At 39.9% G+C, this 17,289-nt stretch overlaps 1 protein-coding gene across 1 annotated transcript in view; it reads right to left on the bottom strand.

Annotated features, from left to right (window-relative positions):
• Nucleotides 1–17,289, bottom strand: part of ADCY1 (adenylate cyclase 1) — a 142,673-nt gene that overhangs the window by 23,452 nt on the left and 101,932 nt on the right. The window contains exons 8-11 of the mRNA XM_061375002.1: nucleotides 12,139–12,294; nucleotides 8,090–8,284; nucleotides 5,949–6,046; nucleotides 2,644–2,728 (exon numbers count right to left, since the gene is read on the bottom strand). Of these exons, the coding sequence (XP_061230986.1) occupies nucleotides 2,644–2,728; nucleotides 5,949–6,046; nucleotides 8,090–8,284; nucleotides 12,139–12,294 (534 nt within the window). The remainder of the gene's footprint in view (nucleotides 1–2,643; nucleotides 2,729–5,948; nucleotides 6,047–8,089; nucleotides 8,285–12,138; nucleotides 12,295–17,289) is intronic.

Raw genomic sequence — 17,289 nt, 5'->3', positions numbered from 1 at the left:
CAGTTTACAGCAGGCAGCAAAGCACCCATGGAATACCCTTCCTTTCACAGATCCAGAGACTCTTCATCTATCTGTATGTGTGACCACAAATTAAATACAGCAGCTCATCAAAAATAAAAAGCACGTGTGATCTACAAATACATCCTGGATTCAGTAAAGATTAAGTCCATGTAAATGTAGGTGGGAAAAAATCAATGGAATATCAATAGTAGATTTATATTATGATCTGAGTTTATTTGCTACACCAGAAACCAGCTCAGCTATTATTCAGCATCAGTAAAATAGATCGGGATACCTGAGGCATAGCACCCTTAATAAAACAGCGAGCATACTGTAGAACTAAAACCTTGCTTTGTAAGAACCTCACATTGAAAAGCTGTGTCTCAAGGGAGGGGATATAGCAGTGTCTAAAATTACACTATGAAAAAAGGGACAGCCTGTTTCTGCATTTATTCATCACTCACATATAGCTCAGGCTGGAAGGGAACTCAAGGGACTCCAAAATACAGAGCTGCTTAGTCCCCAGTCTGTCACTGCAGGGGGGTTCTTCCTTCTCAGAGCCTGGACTTCGCATTTATCCATGCTGTATCTCGTAAGATTCCTGTTGGCCCATTCTGCCAACCTGTCTAGGTTCCACTCAGTGGTCATCCTGCCACTGTGTTGGCTCTTCCCCTGAAACTGGAGTCACTAAAAACTTGACATGAGTATACTCCATGTCCTTCTCCAGGTCACTGATAAAAATACATAACAGAACAGGTCCCAGGAGAACTCTTATGGTACCCCATTTATTACTGGCTTCCAGGTAGAGTATGACCATAAGCTGCTATGCTCTGAATGTGATCATCCAGATGTTTTTTTACCTGCCACATTGTCTGCCCAACTGGACCAAAATCCTACACCACTTGAGGTGGAACGTGTGTGTTTTTATCCATATAAATAAAACAGAAAATGATTTTGTTTGAAGGAAACCTACATATTCCATTAATTCAGTCTGCAACCAAATAATTTATCTACTGCTTGTTGAAGAGAGAATGCCCACAGGCTGACGATAATGCTGCATGGTTAACAGTGATAAAGCAAAATGCAGATTCAATGTGTTCTGACACATTGCACTGACTTTTTTGTGTGTGTGTGTGTGTACATGTTCTAAATGTTGACACATCAGGCTTTGGGTTAAAAAGGGAAATAGACCCTTGAAAGGTAAGAAATGAAACATGTCTGAATTAAAACTCTGACTGACACTTAGAAGATTTATTCTTCTGACCTTTGGTGATTCTAAGATTGCATCTGCTATTTTCTGATAGCATTGCATTTTTGGCTTCTTTTACTTTATTTTCTTCGTGGAACTTCTATTAACTAAGTACTGTCAGAGGCACTTGTCCAGTGTAAAATAGCAAGTAAGTACCAGAAGACTGAATAAAATAGGAGAACGACTGGTTTCAAGTTCTCTGTTATACATAGTATATTAATTATCTTTTACTTATTATATAAAACAAATTTTTACCGTAAAATCCCAAACTGCAATACTCTGCGTTTTTGTATTTCTTTGTTTTTCTGCTGCTGGATTTGATCTGTAGGTACTCAATCTAGAGAGGAACCTGGAACAAATTAATGTTCTGTTGACTGCCAAAACAGCTGGAACAAGCCTTAAGTTGGCAGTAGCCCCAGGGAAACGCCATAAAGAGGAGCTATTTCCTACAAACTTCATCTGTGTTTCTACCATCCATAGACAGAACACACAACAACTACCGTGCCTTTATGAAACATAACAGATCATCCAAGTTACTCCCAAATAACTGAGTTTATCAATAAAGATCTGCTGTGTACCAGATACTCTGCTAATACACTGTTTATGTTGCCATGAAAACAATTACTTTCCTCCTGCCAAAAGCTAATTTTTCTTAACTGGAAATTAGTGTGTGCTTATCAGCAAAGCTGATTAATGGTGTGTTTTCTCCTGATATTTGTCTGAAAAGGCTAAATTTAGATTAAGCCACTACAGATTTCTTTCATCAGAAAATTAATCTGCAGATGCTATATTCTGATCTGGCAGACCTAGTTCTCTTTTACAACAACCAAATGTCCTTCTGCATCATTACTGTTGTGAAAACGCAATGCAGGAGAATTAATCATTACTAAAGGTTTTGAAAAGGCCAAGGGTTGCGTGTGCAAAACATTGTGCTTTACCATCAAAACAGCTGCTGCTGCTTTGGCAGGACAAGTTTTGAAAACAGAGGGGAATTTAGCAGGACTTTACACCCAGATACCAGCTGGAATGGAAGGGAACACTAGTGTGCTCCCTAGTCAGAAAGAAGAAAAAGTCACGTTACATAGCAGCTGTTTACCTGAACACTGGGATGATTTAGTTGCTAGAGGTAGGTGGTTCAGGGAAAACATAGCAAAAAAGACAAAAAGGATAGCATTAACGGCACTGCTCTAATGATTGCTAATGTGAAAAGTCTACTTTCAGGTGAACCATATTGGCTTTGAAGTGCTCGATACATTACTTAAAAATGAACTTGAAAAGCACGTAATTTCAGACTCTGAATCTGTGAAACATGTGCTGATGGCTTCATATTCCAAACAACAAAGCAAGCATAGCCACCAAAAGGAAGAATAGCCATAAAATCTTAAATCACTTACTTGTACTCGTGTGACATGTAGGTACATAATACAAGCCACTAGGAAGCATATGCAGAACACCAGGAGAACAAGAACTATGGTACTCCTAGAATCAAAACACAGCAGAAGTAAAGCAATGCAGTCAGTACAAGGTGAGAACAAACAGCACAGGGTCCTTCTGAAATGGTGTTTCGGATGAATGGTGACGATCTCTCCCCCACCCTTCCTGTAATACTGCTGCAGAGGAAACTTGACAGTGAAATGAACTGCTCTCAAGAATAAGAAATCAGTAAATGCTTTTGTACATAGTGCTCACTCTGACCTCAGCAAGGAGATCAAAGCACCTCAAAGATTCAACTATACAGTGTATCAGGAGAGACGCTTTCTAACTGTAGGCTAACGCAGAATATTCAGCATGGTAACTGGTGTAACCCAATTACCTGTCCTTGGCAGCTGTGTAAGTTACCAGATGCTTTCCCCTTCTGATCTTTCCTTCTCAGAGATTGAGAAATCAGTCAAGTCACTTATCAGATCAAATAAAACCAGACTACACTGTGATCCCTTCTTCTAATGAAACAGAGCAACTCCCCCCTTATGAGTCGTCCTCAATAGACAAATCTTATTCTTCACAAAGATGCTGCAATCATTATTTTAATTCTTAATCTTCCCTCTTTTGATCTTTCCAAATAGGCTTGTTCTTCCTGAGGAGAGAGGAGAAGACCAAGAACATCTCTCCTCCAGAAAACCTGTGCTATAGGAATAGTACTTTATGGATGTCAGCAAGTTGGCAAAAAATAAGTCCACCAGTGCTGGTGCTTTGATTTATGCTCAGGGACAGCCCGGCCCCAAGCCAGCCATGGAACCAGGACCACATGAAAGGAGCGTAACATGATCTTCACACCTTTTCTAGTCTTGTAAGAACACCCCAGCCAGTTCAGAAGATGTGATCCATGGCTGCAGGTATATATGCACCTTGACCACCACTGGGGAAAGATTGCCAAACAGGGTTTCTAACAGTAGAAGAGTGCAATTGTTTTGCTGTAGAATTTCTCCGTATTTGGCTTTGATTTAAAATTCATGTAACAATTCCCACCAACACACAAGCAGGTAAAATGTTGTGGTATAGTATGTATATCCAGAATAGCGAGATGACTCTAGTTAGTGTCAGTGTGGATTCTGAATACAAGTATTAGTGGTCCCCATGCTCTCTTGTGCTTTTAGAGAACTGGCTTGCATTCAGAATGGTAGTATGATAGAAAATAATGCAGGGGACATGACTGAAACAGTGTCTTCTATGGCAGCAACAGCCGTGAACTGACACTAGTGCTGCATGGGACCCTGGCAGAGATTTGGGTTGCCACAAGTAACAAAGGGCCACGTTGTTTTTTAAAAATAAACCCAGCAGAAGACACCAGGAAAGTTCATAATCAGGGCTTTGAGTGGCTACACTGCATGTATGCCTCCGGAACTGGACAGCTTAGGTTGACAGGAACGTAGCCTTACTTTAGCCAACTCCATCTGGGGACATAAAATACCTTTTTAATTAAGAAGCTGTTTCACTCAGATGATCATAGGAATTGTGAGAATACTGAGACCATTGCTTTGTGTGTATTTATGCAGCAACTGGCTTTCATACAACATTTTATTGTCTCTAGATTTTGAATGTCCTCCTTGAAATATTGTGATTATGTGTCAAACACTGTTACTATCACTACTCCCATTACAGTAACACATTAAACTTGTCTTTTGCATTCTTGTCATACTTACAACCACTTTGGCAATCTGAAAAGTAACATAAAGCTCCAAGTTCTGTGGAGATGGGAAAATTTGCAATACTTCCCAAGTTTTAGTCTAGCTCATGGTTCCATCTGTGCAAGTGCAAGGGATGAGCCCAAGATGACTAGTAATTTGGTAGTATGAAGCTACCACCAACAGACATTGTTTAAGACTACTGACTTATTATTCACACACTATGGGTGGCTTTTATAATTAACACAGTGATGAACCAGCCCATCTTCATGGCCTTCAGTGGTCATATTCTGCTGGAATTTGTGTGTCTGTCACATCAGAGCTTAAATTCAATCTCTGTCCAGCTGTTTTTTAAGTGACAGTACTTTTTGGAAAAGTTACCAACTACAGTACCGTATGATTCTTATAAATTCATTTTAGTTTCAACTACACTAATGAATTTTGTCTCTCCTTGTTCTAAATTGCCATGTACTGCAGCTGGGCTTTACTTTAGAAGTAGGTGAAGGAGTTCTTAACTCTGCTCCAATTAGTCAGCAAAGGTGGTTAGTCTGGAAATCAGATTATTTTTATAAGTGACTTTGAATTCTTCAGATGAAACGTATTATATAGCAAATTTAAATAATAATTACTACTGTTAAATTAAAAATGGTGTTTCTCAAACTTGCTATTAGAAATAACAGAATATAGGAGTAAGTATTATTCTGACAGGATTTGTGAGTAGAAAAGACCAGAAATTATAATGTGATTTTCAAAAGCATTGTGCTGTGCCCAGTTTTATTCCTAATAAACCCTAATTAGTGAAAGTGAGTGAAGCTGATTTTAAATGTTTTCATATTCTCACCTGAAGAAGCTTATTACTAAACATTTTTAAATCTTGAACACAACTGTATCTACTTCTTATCACCCCTAGATTTGAAAGTGAAGTCTAATTCATTTTTTATTTAGTAAGCATTCACGCAGAATTGACAACATCTGAATTAATCACTAAACTGTATCACTCAACAGTAGGCACCAGACACCCCCCAAATCCATCATGAGTATATGGTTATACCTGCTTTAATGCAATCAAGGCCTGACTGCAACTCACACGGGAGTAGCCAAGCCATGCAGCTCGTGTAGTGATAGCATCATTACCCAAAACCTCAATGCAGGCTCTAAATTTGGGCTGAAAACCTGGACTAATACTTCAGTGCTTAGTTCCCATTAAGCTCTGTATATTTTTATCTATGTGGTTATTAATACCTGAAGTACCTTGTCCAAAGCCAGCACAACTGTAGTGCAGAAATGCTTTGAGTAAGTGTGGAAGATTTCAGTGGGGATTTTTTCCTAAGTGCATCTCCTTATTCCCAGAAAAGAAGGGGGAAAATGTTTTAAAGTAAGATAGCAAAATGTGCCTCCTTTGGACAAATAGAAGAGCGAATGGTTAGACTGAGGGTATACCAACAGGGAATCTCGTATTTGAAAAGACAGCAACCCTGGGTGCTAATTCCCATTTCAAAGACATTAACTTTTTGACCTTGACCGGATGCTTGAAGATGTTCCACTTTGAATTGTAATAGGAAAAGACAGAAACTTACTGTGGTATTATCAGAAGGTAGACAAGGCCAAATAAGGCAGCTAGAATTAGTGAGAGAACTACAGCACTGGTAAAATACTCATCCTGAAGCTGGTGGTACTGTTAAAGAAAGGAAGAAACAAAGACAGTGAGCATTTTATACACACCCAGCCACCCAGGTTTTACATTCTCAGTAGGAAAGAACTATAGCCTGAAGTAAAACAAGTCCCTACCCTTTTTACAAACATACAAATAATCATTGCTTAATTCACACACACACACACACACGCACACGCACACACGCACACACGCACAAACCAGGCGTGTGTCTATACAATGTTTTCCTTGACAGACTTCAGTTTCAGCTGCTCCTGTTGGCCTAGCAGTTTAGTTTTCACCCTGTAACTACTAAATCTGGGTTATGCTCAGACATAAGTTCACTGTTTGGAGCAAAAAAGATTCACCCATTTTGAACAAGGAGGTGGCACTCCACTGATACATCACAAAAAAAAGCCAAAACCCCTTTGGTGCTGTCCTCAAGGTGTCCTGCCACCTTAACTACCAACCTGGATTTCACTGAGATAATTTTGTTCCTAGCAGCTGGAGCAGTGCTGTATTTTGGCTTCAGTCTGAGAACTACGCTAATAACACACTGATGTTTTAGTTGTTGCTAAGTAACGCTTACCCCAACCAAGGACTTTTTGGTCTCATACTCTGCAGTGAGAAGGGGCATAAGAAGTCAGGAGGCAGCAGAGACAGGACCCCTGACCCAGACTAGCTAAAGAGGTATTCCATACCACGGCACATCATGCCCAGTATAGAAAGTGAGGGGAACTGGCTGGAAGGGACTGATCGCTGCTCAGGTTGGGCTGGATATCCATCAGAGGATGGTGAGCAATTGTAGTGTGCATCACTGCTGCTTATTGTTGTTTTTTCTCTGAGTTTTCACTCTCTTTTTGTTACCTCTTCTTTTTATTATTATTACAAGATTGTACCTGATTTTAGTTATTGAACTGTTCTTATCTCAACCCATGGAATTTACCTTTCTTTTCCAATTCTCCTCCCCATTTGACTGAGGGGAGTGAGCTACCTGGTCCTCAAGTTGCCAGCTGGGTTTAAACAGCAACAGCTGCTCAGGACAGGACACTAACCAGTGGGCTGGAGGCAGCTGCTAATGAGAGCCACAAGCTCAGTTTTGGGTAGTTACTGCCCTGATTCCACTAAGCCTCAATCCTTACAACAGAACACTTTCCAGGGGTGGAAACATGGGTCTTTTCTCAGAAAGATCAAAATTTCAATCTCATTTGGACCAAAAGACTTTCTTATTTTGAAAGAAAACAATTACCAGTAGATAATAAATCACTGTGGAAACTTGAAACCAAGGTTAATTCCCAAGACCTTTAAAAAACAGAGTCCAATCTGGCACACAGCCTTCTGACTTGAAACAGCAGTGGCACGAAGTCTTAGACTACAAAGTGACTTAGAGTGGAAAAATAAATGCTACTGCCAAATTAATCCAAAATCCCTTTTGCTTTTTCAAAAACATAAACCAAAGGCTTTTATTTTTTCCCAGCTAAAACAACTTGGATTTACAAACAAAACCCATGCAAGGTAGGGACAGCTCTACTTTGTTAGGTTTTATGCATGGTAGTAAGTCTGGAGTAAGCCCATTGCTTTCAGCAAAGTCACACTGGCGTAAGATCACAACCTTGCACAGAGATGTAAGATTGTTTTTTACATTTTCTAGGATTGATGGGATCAATACTTATCAGGCTACTTATGCAGAGGGAAGCATCCTCCTGTCATTAATGCTTCTCCAGAGCAGATGAGTTAGTAGGCAGCCACATGGCCATGAGACAGCATTAAACCAGTGACACAGGTCAGGCAGTCTGGAGAAGCAAAAGGAGGGCCAAAACACAGGATGTGTAACTTTATGTGGAAGGATCTCAATTAGTAAAAGCGATACTGATAGCTCTTTTTATCCCCTCTACATGCTTCTATAGAAGGTGGAGATGATGTCACCCTCTTAACTGAGAGACAGTCCAGACGATTATTTAAAGATAGCGAGTAGAGTTTCAGTATTGTGTATAACCAAACAACAAACCAGTGCTAGTTGGCTCCTGGTCAGTGAAATCAGTAAAAGATCATTGTAAGCCCCCTTACTTTATTTTCACGCTCAATTTGCTTGTACTTCAGGGTGAAGAAGTTCAAGTCAGCCATCTCAGACTCAGTTTGCCGGGCCTCTATCAAGCGGCTGATGTATCTGTTCACTCGAGTTCCTGGAGTGTTGTAGACAACATTGGTAGAAAAAGAGGAACGATTCCTGAGTTTTTCAGAGGCTGTCCTTAGTGCTCTCCTCTGCAGCACAGATGAAGAAAGAAGCACAGATTTTAATGTTACAGGTTTTCATTGCTGTTCGTATTAGCTCAAGCTCGCAGCCAGGATGAGGAACTCCTTAAGCAGAGCAACTATCTCCATGTGTTTGCCATCTTTTGAAAACACCTTAGCTGAAATCCCAATCTCACTAAAACCAAGGAGAAATTGCTCACTGCATTCCAGGATTTCAATCCTTATCCACAGAAATTCTCTTCATATACTGCCCTAACACTTCCCTGCCACTGAGCAAATAATCAGTTTCATCCACAGCAGTGTGACTTTACCTAGAAAAATAATCAGAGTATCCTTCTTCTAATTGAAGACATGGACACCGCGAGGACAAGACAATCAGGCTCTTCATGACACAAAAAGTCTGACTGTCCAAGACTGCCTAGGTAAGAATATGCATTTTGAAGAGGTAAATTTCTTTACCCTCTTGCACAAAGACCATGTGTGACTTCAGAGGGTCTGAAATCTCAAGTGTTCCTATTCTTAACCTAGCCAAGTGGCTCTCTTGTTAAGACCTCTTGGGTATGCCTTAATTGCACTCGCAGATCCAGATGGAGCACTCCAATAAATTATCAGAGCTAACCTGTGCCTAATTGGGGTTAATTCCTCCATGGCTGAGACAGCACAACTGACAGGATGATCACTCCTTCGCAGTGCAAAAGATTTATCACAGAGAGTATCTGAAAGGGACTTCACAATGTCTTGCTCTTCACAGAGAGCACTTAGAAGATGGTGAGCAGCTTCTCAGCCACACTGGTGGTAAACTTCAGACGAAGGCACTGTGATGTGGAGACACTCAAGGCCAGGCTGGATGTAGCTCTGAGCAACCTGATCTAATTGAGTATGTCCCTGCTCAGTGCAAAGGGTTGAACTAAGATGAGCTTTGAAGGTCCCTTCCAACCCAAACCATTCTATGATTCTCTGACTCTACGATCTAAACCATTACAGCTAGATCTATACTATGACTGCCCATGCCCCAGCACACTGAAAGCCTTACGGCCTTCCCCAAATACTCTTGTAGATGCAGTATGTCTTAAACATAGAATGAGAAAGATATAGGCCGATCTTGTACAAGAAAAACCAGTCACCTAATGGTTAGCACACTATGCTAACATGTGCGCACAATATCCTTTTCACCTCAAAAGAAGTCAAGCCTGACTTCCCAGAAGAGTTTTGACAACCAAACTCAGACAAGTTGTACTATTTTTATACAGCTAAAGGAGTACTTTTTTTTGTCTAACATCTGCAGAGTTCAGGAAGACAATTCAAACCGATGTGAAATGAATGACAAGTCTGCTCAGGGATAAGGACAACACTGGCTCAGGATATAATCAGTAGAGTGTCAGCAAGCTGTTACAGAAGTACATCAGATTTCTCTCTTCAGAGCAGTCAGTACTTAATAGCCCACTCTTTCAAAGCTATACTACAAAATATCCTTTAAAGCCAGATGGTAAAAGGAGGTGGTGATTGCTATTTAAGTAATTCTGCAGGAATGGCAGTTTCCCGTTTTATTCCACAAAAAGTTCTCATGAGAGCCTCATTAGTGAACAAATAATGAACTACAGCAGTTCATTAACTTACATAGCTTATGTTATAATGTAAATTATACCTGAATACTTATGAACAGTGGGAAGGGTTAACTGCTGACTGACACCTTAGTTTATTGATTATGAAGGAGAATGGACCTTAGCAAAGATAAAATAACCTTCCAAGTTCTGCTTTGCTGGCTTTATAGGTAGAGAGCAGGTTATACCAGCATTAACCAATTACGAGGCTACTTAAGACATTTTTCTTCAAACTATCAGATCCCATTACTTGTGAAGTTGCCCGTGGTGTAAGAACTAAATGTTTAAACATGAAAAATAATCCTGTGGACATACACAGATTAGAGCTTTCAAATCTGGTCTTCTGGTTTCTGTTAGCCATAATAAAAATCTTCAATTGCCAGCCAAGCAACTATTCCAAATGTTTCTAAATGGAGATAAAATTGTTCTCTTGCAGAAGACATTTGTCCCATACGTTTGTGGGGAAACTGAGTGCTTTCAGGAATATTGTTAGGAATATCCAATTTTGCTCTTTAAAAACAACTAGTTAGCATATGTGTTGCTTAAGGTGCAGCAGAAAGTACATCTTTGGGGATTTTTTATAACCCAAATTTATACCCACAGCATAATAATAGGGGTGAGCAAAACAGCATTAAAAAAACCCTGAAATGCTTCTCTTCTTTAAGATCTGGAATGAGGGCAGACGATGGGAGTTATTCTGATACATGAAACATTCTAATATTTCTGTGAAATAAATTCAATTATTCTGCCAATTTAAAATAGCGTTAAAGTTACTGTGTTCAATAGAAATAGCTGTTGCTTACATACACTTATTTTCACTAGGTTCCTTATTCTTATCTCTATTATTATTTCAAAAAGCAGACTTACATTATATTAGGTCTTATATGTGATCAAGACCCAGTATTTATATTTCTCAACAATTAAATAAATACATGCTGCAGTAATGCGCTAGCTTCAAAGCCTTTATAGCCACAGCTTGTTTTACATGATGTGAGGACTGATATCTCTGAAGCAACCCTGCATTGCAAAACAGTGTATTTACACTAAAATCATGTATCATGCGCCACAATAAATGTTATGTGTTCGGTACAAAAGCTCAGAAAACGGTTTCAGTTAAAGATGGCATTGCAGAACTTCATTGTAAATGTTCTGACATGAGAAAATCTTCATCAGATCCCTAAAACACCCATATCAGGATTTTCTATGTGAACTACCATATTTATACATACATATACGTAAGACACATTGCAAAATATTGCATATGCTTCAAGGAACGTAGGGGTCACTTTGTCCAAATACTCAAACAACAGTACTGATTCACAACTGGAGGCCTAGTACATGGAAAAATTCAACATAAAATAAGGAGTTTTGGAAAGTCTTCACTGAAACTGCATCTTAAAGGAACTGATGTACTTTCCTCCCTTTTTCCCACAGAACAAACACGAGGCCATGCAAAATCCAAAATACAGAAACTGGAATGCTTTCTGAAAGCGAGGTTTAAACTGGATCTTCCATGAACGTATACTACTTTAATTAATCCAAACAACAAAAGGGGGAGCAATCAGTCTAGTAATACATCTAGAGTGCCTGTTGCAATACACCCATGCGCTGCTCTGGAGCACAGGTGGAGTGACCTATGTAACATTGCCACCTGCTGGCCAAGAAAGTGAAATGAGAAACTCGTCAAAAGTATTTTCTCCATCTATTTTGGGGTAGATCCACACATAGAAAAGGAAGTAAACCAGCCTACTGGCAATTTTGAGTTATGGCATTACAAGCCAATACACGAAAGCACTATTCTTATTTGTACTACGGAGTTTTGTATTTAGGATTTGTATTAGGAACAAAGAAGGTTTTTAGCTTATCGCCTGCCTTCTAGCTTTTAGAAAACCATCTTGAGATATCAAATTATTCTGTTATCTTGCATTTGCTGCTACCAGTTTCAGACTGTGATGGACTCATGATGAAAAAGATCAGCTCTAGGAAACTGCAGGAACAGAACAGAAGCTAATTCCTGTGAAGGAAGCCCTTAATAGAAGCAACATAGGCTACCTGTGCTGGATTGTTCAAGAAGAGCTCCAAATCTGAGGACTGTTAAGTTCTGCCTGTATTGTGAGAAGGCTGTGGGCATGAGACAGCCCTAGCTTCAGCAGGAACATCAGAAACTTCTCTGTCATTTGGTCAGGTCACCCCATACATTCTCAGAGCAGGTCTGCTGAATGTGGCCCTGGAACAGATGACTGAAGAGCTCACATGGATTACCTTATCATCATCCTCACACGTCATGACATTGGAGAAAGGGATCTCTGCTTTGAACATCTTCCGACAGTGCATGAGCTGAACAAGCAGGTAGCAGACTGTCTTGAACTTCATTCTTTTGGCAGGCTTAATGTCCGAGAGAATCAGTCCAGGAAATATCTGTTGGTCAGGAAAACAGCATTTATAATTGTGTCATTATTCCCACCCAAACCATTCTGTGATTCTGCGATTCCATTCGCATGCAGACATACGTACTTGCAGACACTTCCACCATCTAGTGGTCAGAACAAAGCAATATTGCAACCAAGCAGCAACACATTTTGATAAACATTGTATATTTGCAGATGAAGATGACCTCATCTTTTTTTAACCTGAGATATAAAGAATCTCTTGAGCAGACAGTATTTAAGCACATACTTCACTTTTTGGAACCTCTGTTTCACACAGAAATGTAGTCTACTAAAAAAGCACGTTAATGACAAACTCTGAAAGAGGCAATATTTGTATTTCTTCAACTTTAAAATAAATTCTGGAAGAATACAGGAAAAAATAAGGAAGAAATGAGCATTTTTATAAATTAATGTTAAAAAACACAATTTCAGTCTTTTTCTTATTTCCTTATTTTGTTGCTTCAGCCACTGGTAAGGCTGTTAAAATCAGAAGAGGATAGCTTTTGCTTTAAAGTTACACTTACATACATGCTCTAAAGGAGGCTGTGAGGCACTCAGGTTGTATCTTACATCTTCTTTCTTCAAAGCAAGACGTGTTATACCATAGAGAACTAGTCTCAACGGGTTGGGTATAATCTCTTCCTTTTTTCCACACAGCTCCCAGTTCAGCAAGGACAAATATTTTCTTGGTTAACTCATAAGCATGCATTTAACTCTTGCTGACGTTAGTAAACCCCTAGCACATACTCACTTTCACAGATCAGAATAAGAGTGATCCTTTGTTCTACCCTCGGTATTTTTACAAATCATATTCCTGCTTCTGGCATGTGGAATGTTAAGCAGTGTTCTGGCATGTGGAATGTAAAGCAGTGCTCATGGGAAATGTGGAAGGACCCCATGCCACCACACTATGGGAATTAGAGCTTGTAATATTAATCTTTTCTGGAACAGAAAAATAAAGAAGCACACAGGATTTGGTCCCTAGTGTTCCTGGGTACAAAAGGCAAAGCAAATCACACTTCAAAAACTTTATTCAAATGCTCTAAACCCCACAAATGGCACTAAGGATTCTCTGTTCAGTCTTCATAGTACTATGAGTTACTAGAGAAGCTTGTGTCATTACTTCAGAGATCAAGGAATGAATAAAGAAGCATTCGTTTAGGGCATGTTTTCATGGATACTGAAATTTAGAGAGACAGGAAAATGACACTGCTTCTATTCTGAACGGCACCTCAGATACAGGTTTGCCATGCTAAACATGCCATGTTAAACAACACATACAGCGATGCACTTGCATTTTCTAGGGAATCGAGGGTATATCCTCTTGATCTATCAGTACTCTGTTTAGTCAGCTACACTGTGGCTATGAAACACAAGAATGACTTGTGCATACATGGCTTTTTATTAGCATGTAGCTATGTTATGAACATATGACACGTTTCAAATGTGGGAAGGCGCCTAGGTATGCACATGTGCTTTGTTGTGCACTGAAAGCCTGACTGAAACCAGGTAGCATCACCAGCACTGCAGTGCATGGTCATCAGCTAGAATTTAAAAGGGCACTCAAGTATCTAGTATGTAATCACCTGTATAAGTGATAGTTTAACAAAAGTGTCCATGAAGCAATTCCCAACATGAACCCCTTCTTTTGAGGGCTTTATGGCTGAAGACTTACTCTTGTATTGCAATAACCACATAGAAGATACTGTATAAGGAAATCCACATACCAAATATCCTTTAAGTATTAATAGGACACTAAATAGAAAGTTGTTATGCTTGAGTACGGCAGATACAATAAGCTTTTGAGCTACCATTCCCAACAGCTAAAACATACTTTATGGACAAGTACTCTGCTTATAAAAATTCCCAATTTTCCCTAGCCCTAATTCCTCTAAAAGTACTATGTATTTCACTCAGTCTCCCCATCAGTCTTTTCATACAGCAAAGATTAGTAACTTCCTTGAAAGTCCCTCCAGTTTTGCATTTTGCTTCACCTTTTTAAGACAGAGATAAAATGGAATACATAGAGGTTTACAGGTGAACCATATCTCAAGAGATCATTAGGTCTTTCTTTGCCCAAACCTTTCACTGTGGACATTGCATTAACTAGGTCAACAATTTCAGTTTTAGGTCTCCGTAAGACTGGCTGGAAAATATGCTCTTAAGTAACTAGAGAGCTACAGAAGCTGCTTGACAGCCTTCATTATGGAACTGCCACAGTAAAGGTGCAAGAGCAGCAAAGAATAGGTAGAATGTCTTACAAGCGAAAGATTGAGGAAAACACAACTCAGAAAGGGGAGCCCATGGGCATGACTATATCCACCTATAAGGATTTGAAGTCCTGTGAAAAAAGAAGAATTTAGACCTTCCCTGATGCAAACGTCTTATTACAGATGTGTTTCTGTATCAACCTGCAGCTTTAAGACTTGGAATGGATACAGACTGGCTCACTCAGGCAGTGTGACCCTAGCACACCAACATGACTTTTCCCCAAACGTGTATTCATGCACTTTCCTGACTATATCTTCAAAGAAGTAAGTAGAACACTTTTAGCTCACACCATCAATGAGTCTATCTTTGTTTATAAATCTTAAGGGCAGATACTCTATCAATCTTTGTATGTTGGAAATACAAGGGAGCTTTCCAGCTGTCTGGAGTCAAATAGGAGTTTGTAAGCTCAGGCCACTGGAAAAAAAAAAGGAGCAATGTATCTCCTTCTGGGCTCCCCAGTAGGAGAAAAACAGTGGCAAAATGGAGTGAGTTCAGCAAAGGTTCATCAAACCAACTGGGGTTCTAATCCATATGACATACAGAAGAACCTGTGGGAATTCAGTTCATTAGCTGGGAGAAGGCTATGGAGAGATCTAATTACTATCTTCAACAACCTAAGTAGTAACTGGAGAGAAGACAGAGCCAGACTCAATGTAGAAATTATCAAAGCACAAGAGACAATGAACATAGGCTGGATCAAGGGAAATTCCTATTTGATGCAGAGAACATAAGTTTTCACTGTGAGGATGAGGATGTGCTGGAGCAGGTCGCCCAGACAGGCTGTGGAATCTCCAGCCAGGAAGACAGTAAGCACTCACACAGAGGAGTTGCTCTGAGCAATGTGCAGCTCAGAAGTGGATCTAACTGTGAGGCTGGCCACACTTTGAGTAGGAAAGTCGACCACGTAACTCCAAGGGCTCCTTCCAAATTCAGCTACAGTGCGATGCTGCAAACATGTGGAACACATATAGCTATGGTTCTCCATGGCTGTCCAAGAACCTAGCCACACAAAGGACACTGCAGGACACACAGGCCAGGCATACTGGCAGTATGTAAAATATCTATTAATATAATTAACAGACATGTATAATTTATATATATATTAATTCATATGTTTGTGGGTTTTTTTTAATCTAGTGGTTGCACGACACATAGATTCTGCACCGGGACTGAGGATTTTCCATCCTACCATTCTATATACACAATACTAAAAATACAAAGGAAATCTTTCCCACTTTCATCTCACAAATCATGCCCCTTTTTTTATTACTACTTTTACAGCAGAACACCACTTGTGACACAGTGAACTTCCAAGTGGAATATTTCAGTAATCTCACCTTCTGCTGTTATCCTCTGCTACAGGCAAGAAATGCAGTAGTCTGTTAGATGTAAAAAAACCTCCAATGTTTCTCACTCTGCCTTGTTACTGAACTTGTTCCAGGCCAGCATTACAGGGAAACTGGACTGCAGCATTCTCATTCCAGCTCACTTTCTGTAATGCATTTTACTTTCACACTTCTTTATGACCCTCGGGATCACCTTTTATTCTGCTCACTGTTTGTTTTCTTCATCATGGTAGGGAAGGTTGGCTGGTTGCTGCAACACAGCTGGCAAACAAGTTTAAGAGCTGGGATTTTCCAACAGAGGACTCTGAAAGCAGCCAGACTATCTACAGCTTTGGGAGTAACTTCAAGTATGCAGACAACAAACCGAATGCTGATTAGAATCCTGGGAAAACACCCCAGTGTTTGAATCGCATGCAATACCCTGGTAAGGGATTCACTGGTGCTTATCTGGGATTCTCAGGAACAGCAGCAGACTTTTGTTCCCCGGCTATGTTCAATTACAGTGCTTAAAATGGCATGGGAAAAAAGACACTAATGACACACAAAGCACATTTACAGAAACCATCAATGCTGTAAGCCTTATGCCTATCTGTGTTTTCTCTCTTCAGGCAGGCAGAACCATTTCTCTTGGTTAGCAGCGTTTGCCTGTTAATATCTGCACACCATTTTGCCCTGAGATAGGTGTGCAAATCTTTGGCTTTTTAACCTTCTTACAGTTAAAATCATCAGACATATACTTTTCCATCCTTTTCTACTGCCCTTATGACACATTCTGCTTATACCTCAGCTGTCTGTCAGGAAAGCATATTAGTTATTTTTGCCAATAAGTAATGCAGCTTCTATAAGACAAACTCTAAATATTCAGAATGCCTTGGCCACTTCCTTGACACATAAAAAGATTTTAGAGACTGTGAAGACTAAAACAATCTCTAAGAGATCAAGAATGGAGAAAATCTTATAGCAGTGCCCCATGCTTCTCCCTTCTACAGATTCCATATTTCTGGAAGAAGAACAAGAAGAGAGGAAATCGACGTTAGAGCACATCAGTAGCTCCACCATCGCTGACAGCCCAAGCTGTGTGCTGTCACACGGACGATAATGCACTGGCAGTTTCACAGCAATTGCAGAAACAATCCTGAAGACGGACAGCAATACACTGTGCAACACAACCACCGTTCCTCTGCCTGTGTTTGCTGGGTGCTAACGTAAGCAGTGTTCGGTGTGTTATATTCCTACAACTTGTGCAATGCTGTGTCTCAGGCACAAATCAGCCCAGATACAAGCTAGAGCTTCCATCAAAAGGCTGTGTGTCTATCTGTTAAATTAGATCTCATAAGGTGTATCTGAGGTGAAATGCCTAAGCTATA

Source organism: Neopsephotus bourkii, unplaced genomic scaffold, assembly GCF_033783945.1.
Source record: "Neopsephotus bourkii isolate Nb327-2 ecotype Australia unplaced genomic scaffold, CSIRO-AGI_Nbou_v1 NB_1655, whole genome shotgun sequence".
NCBI classification, from domain to species: Eukaryota; Metazoa; Chordata; class Aves; order Psittaciformes; family Psittacidae; genus Neopsephotus; species Neopsephotus bourkii.
This window is presented reverse-complemented; position numbering and strand designations above follow the sequence as displayed.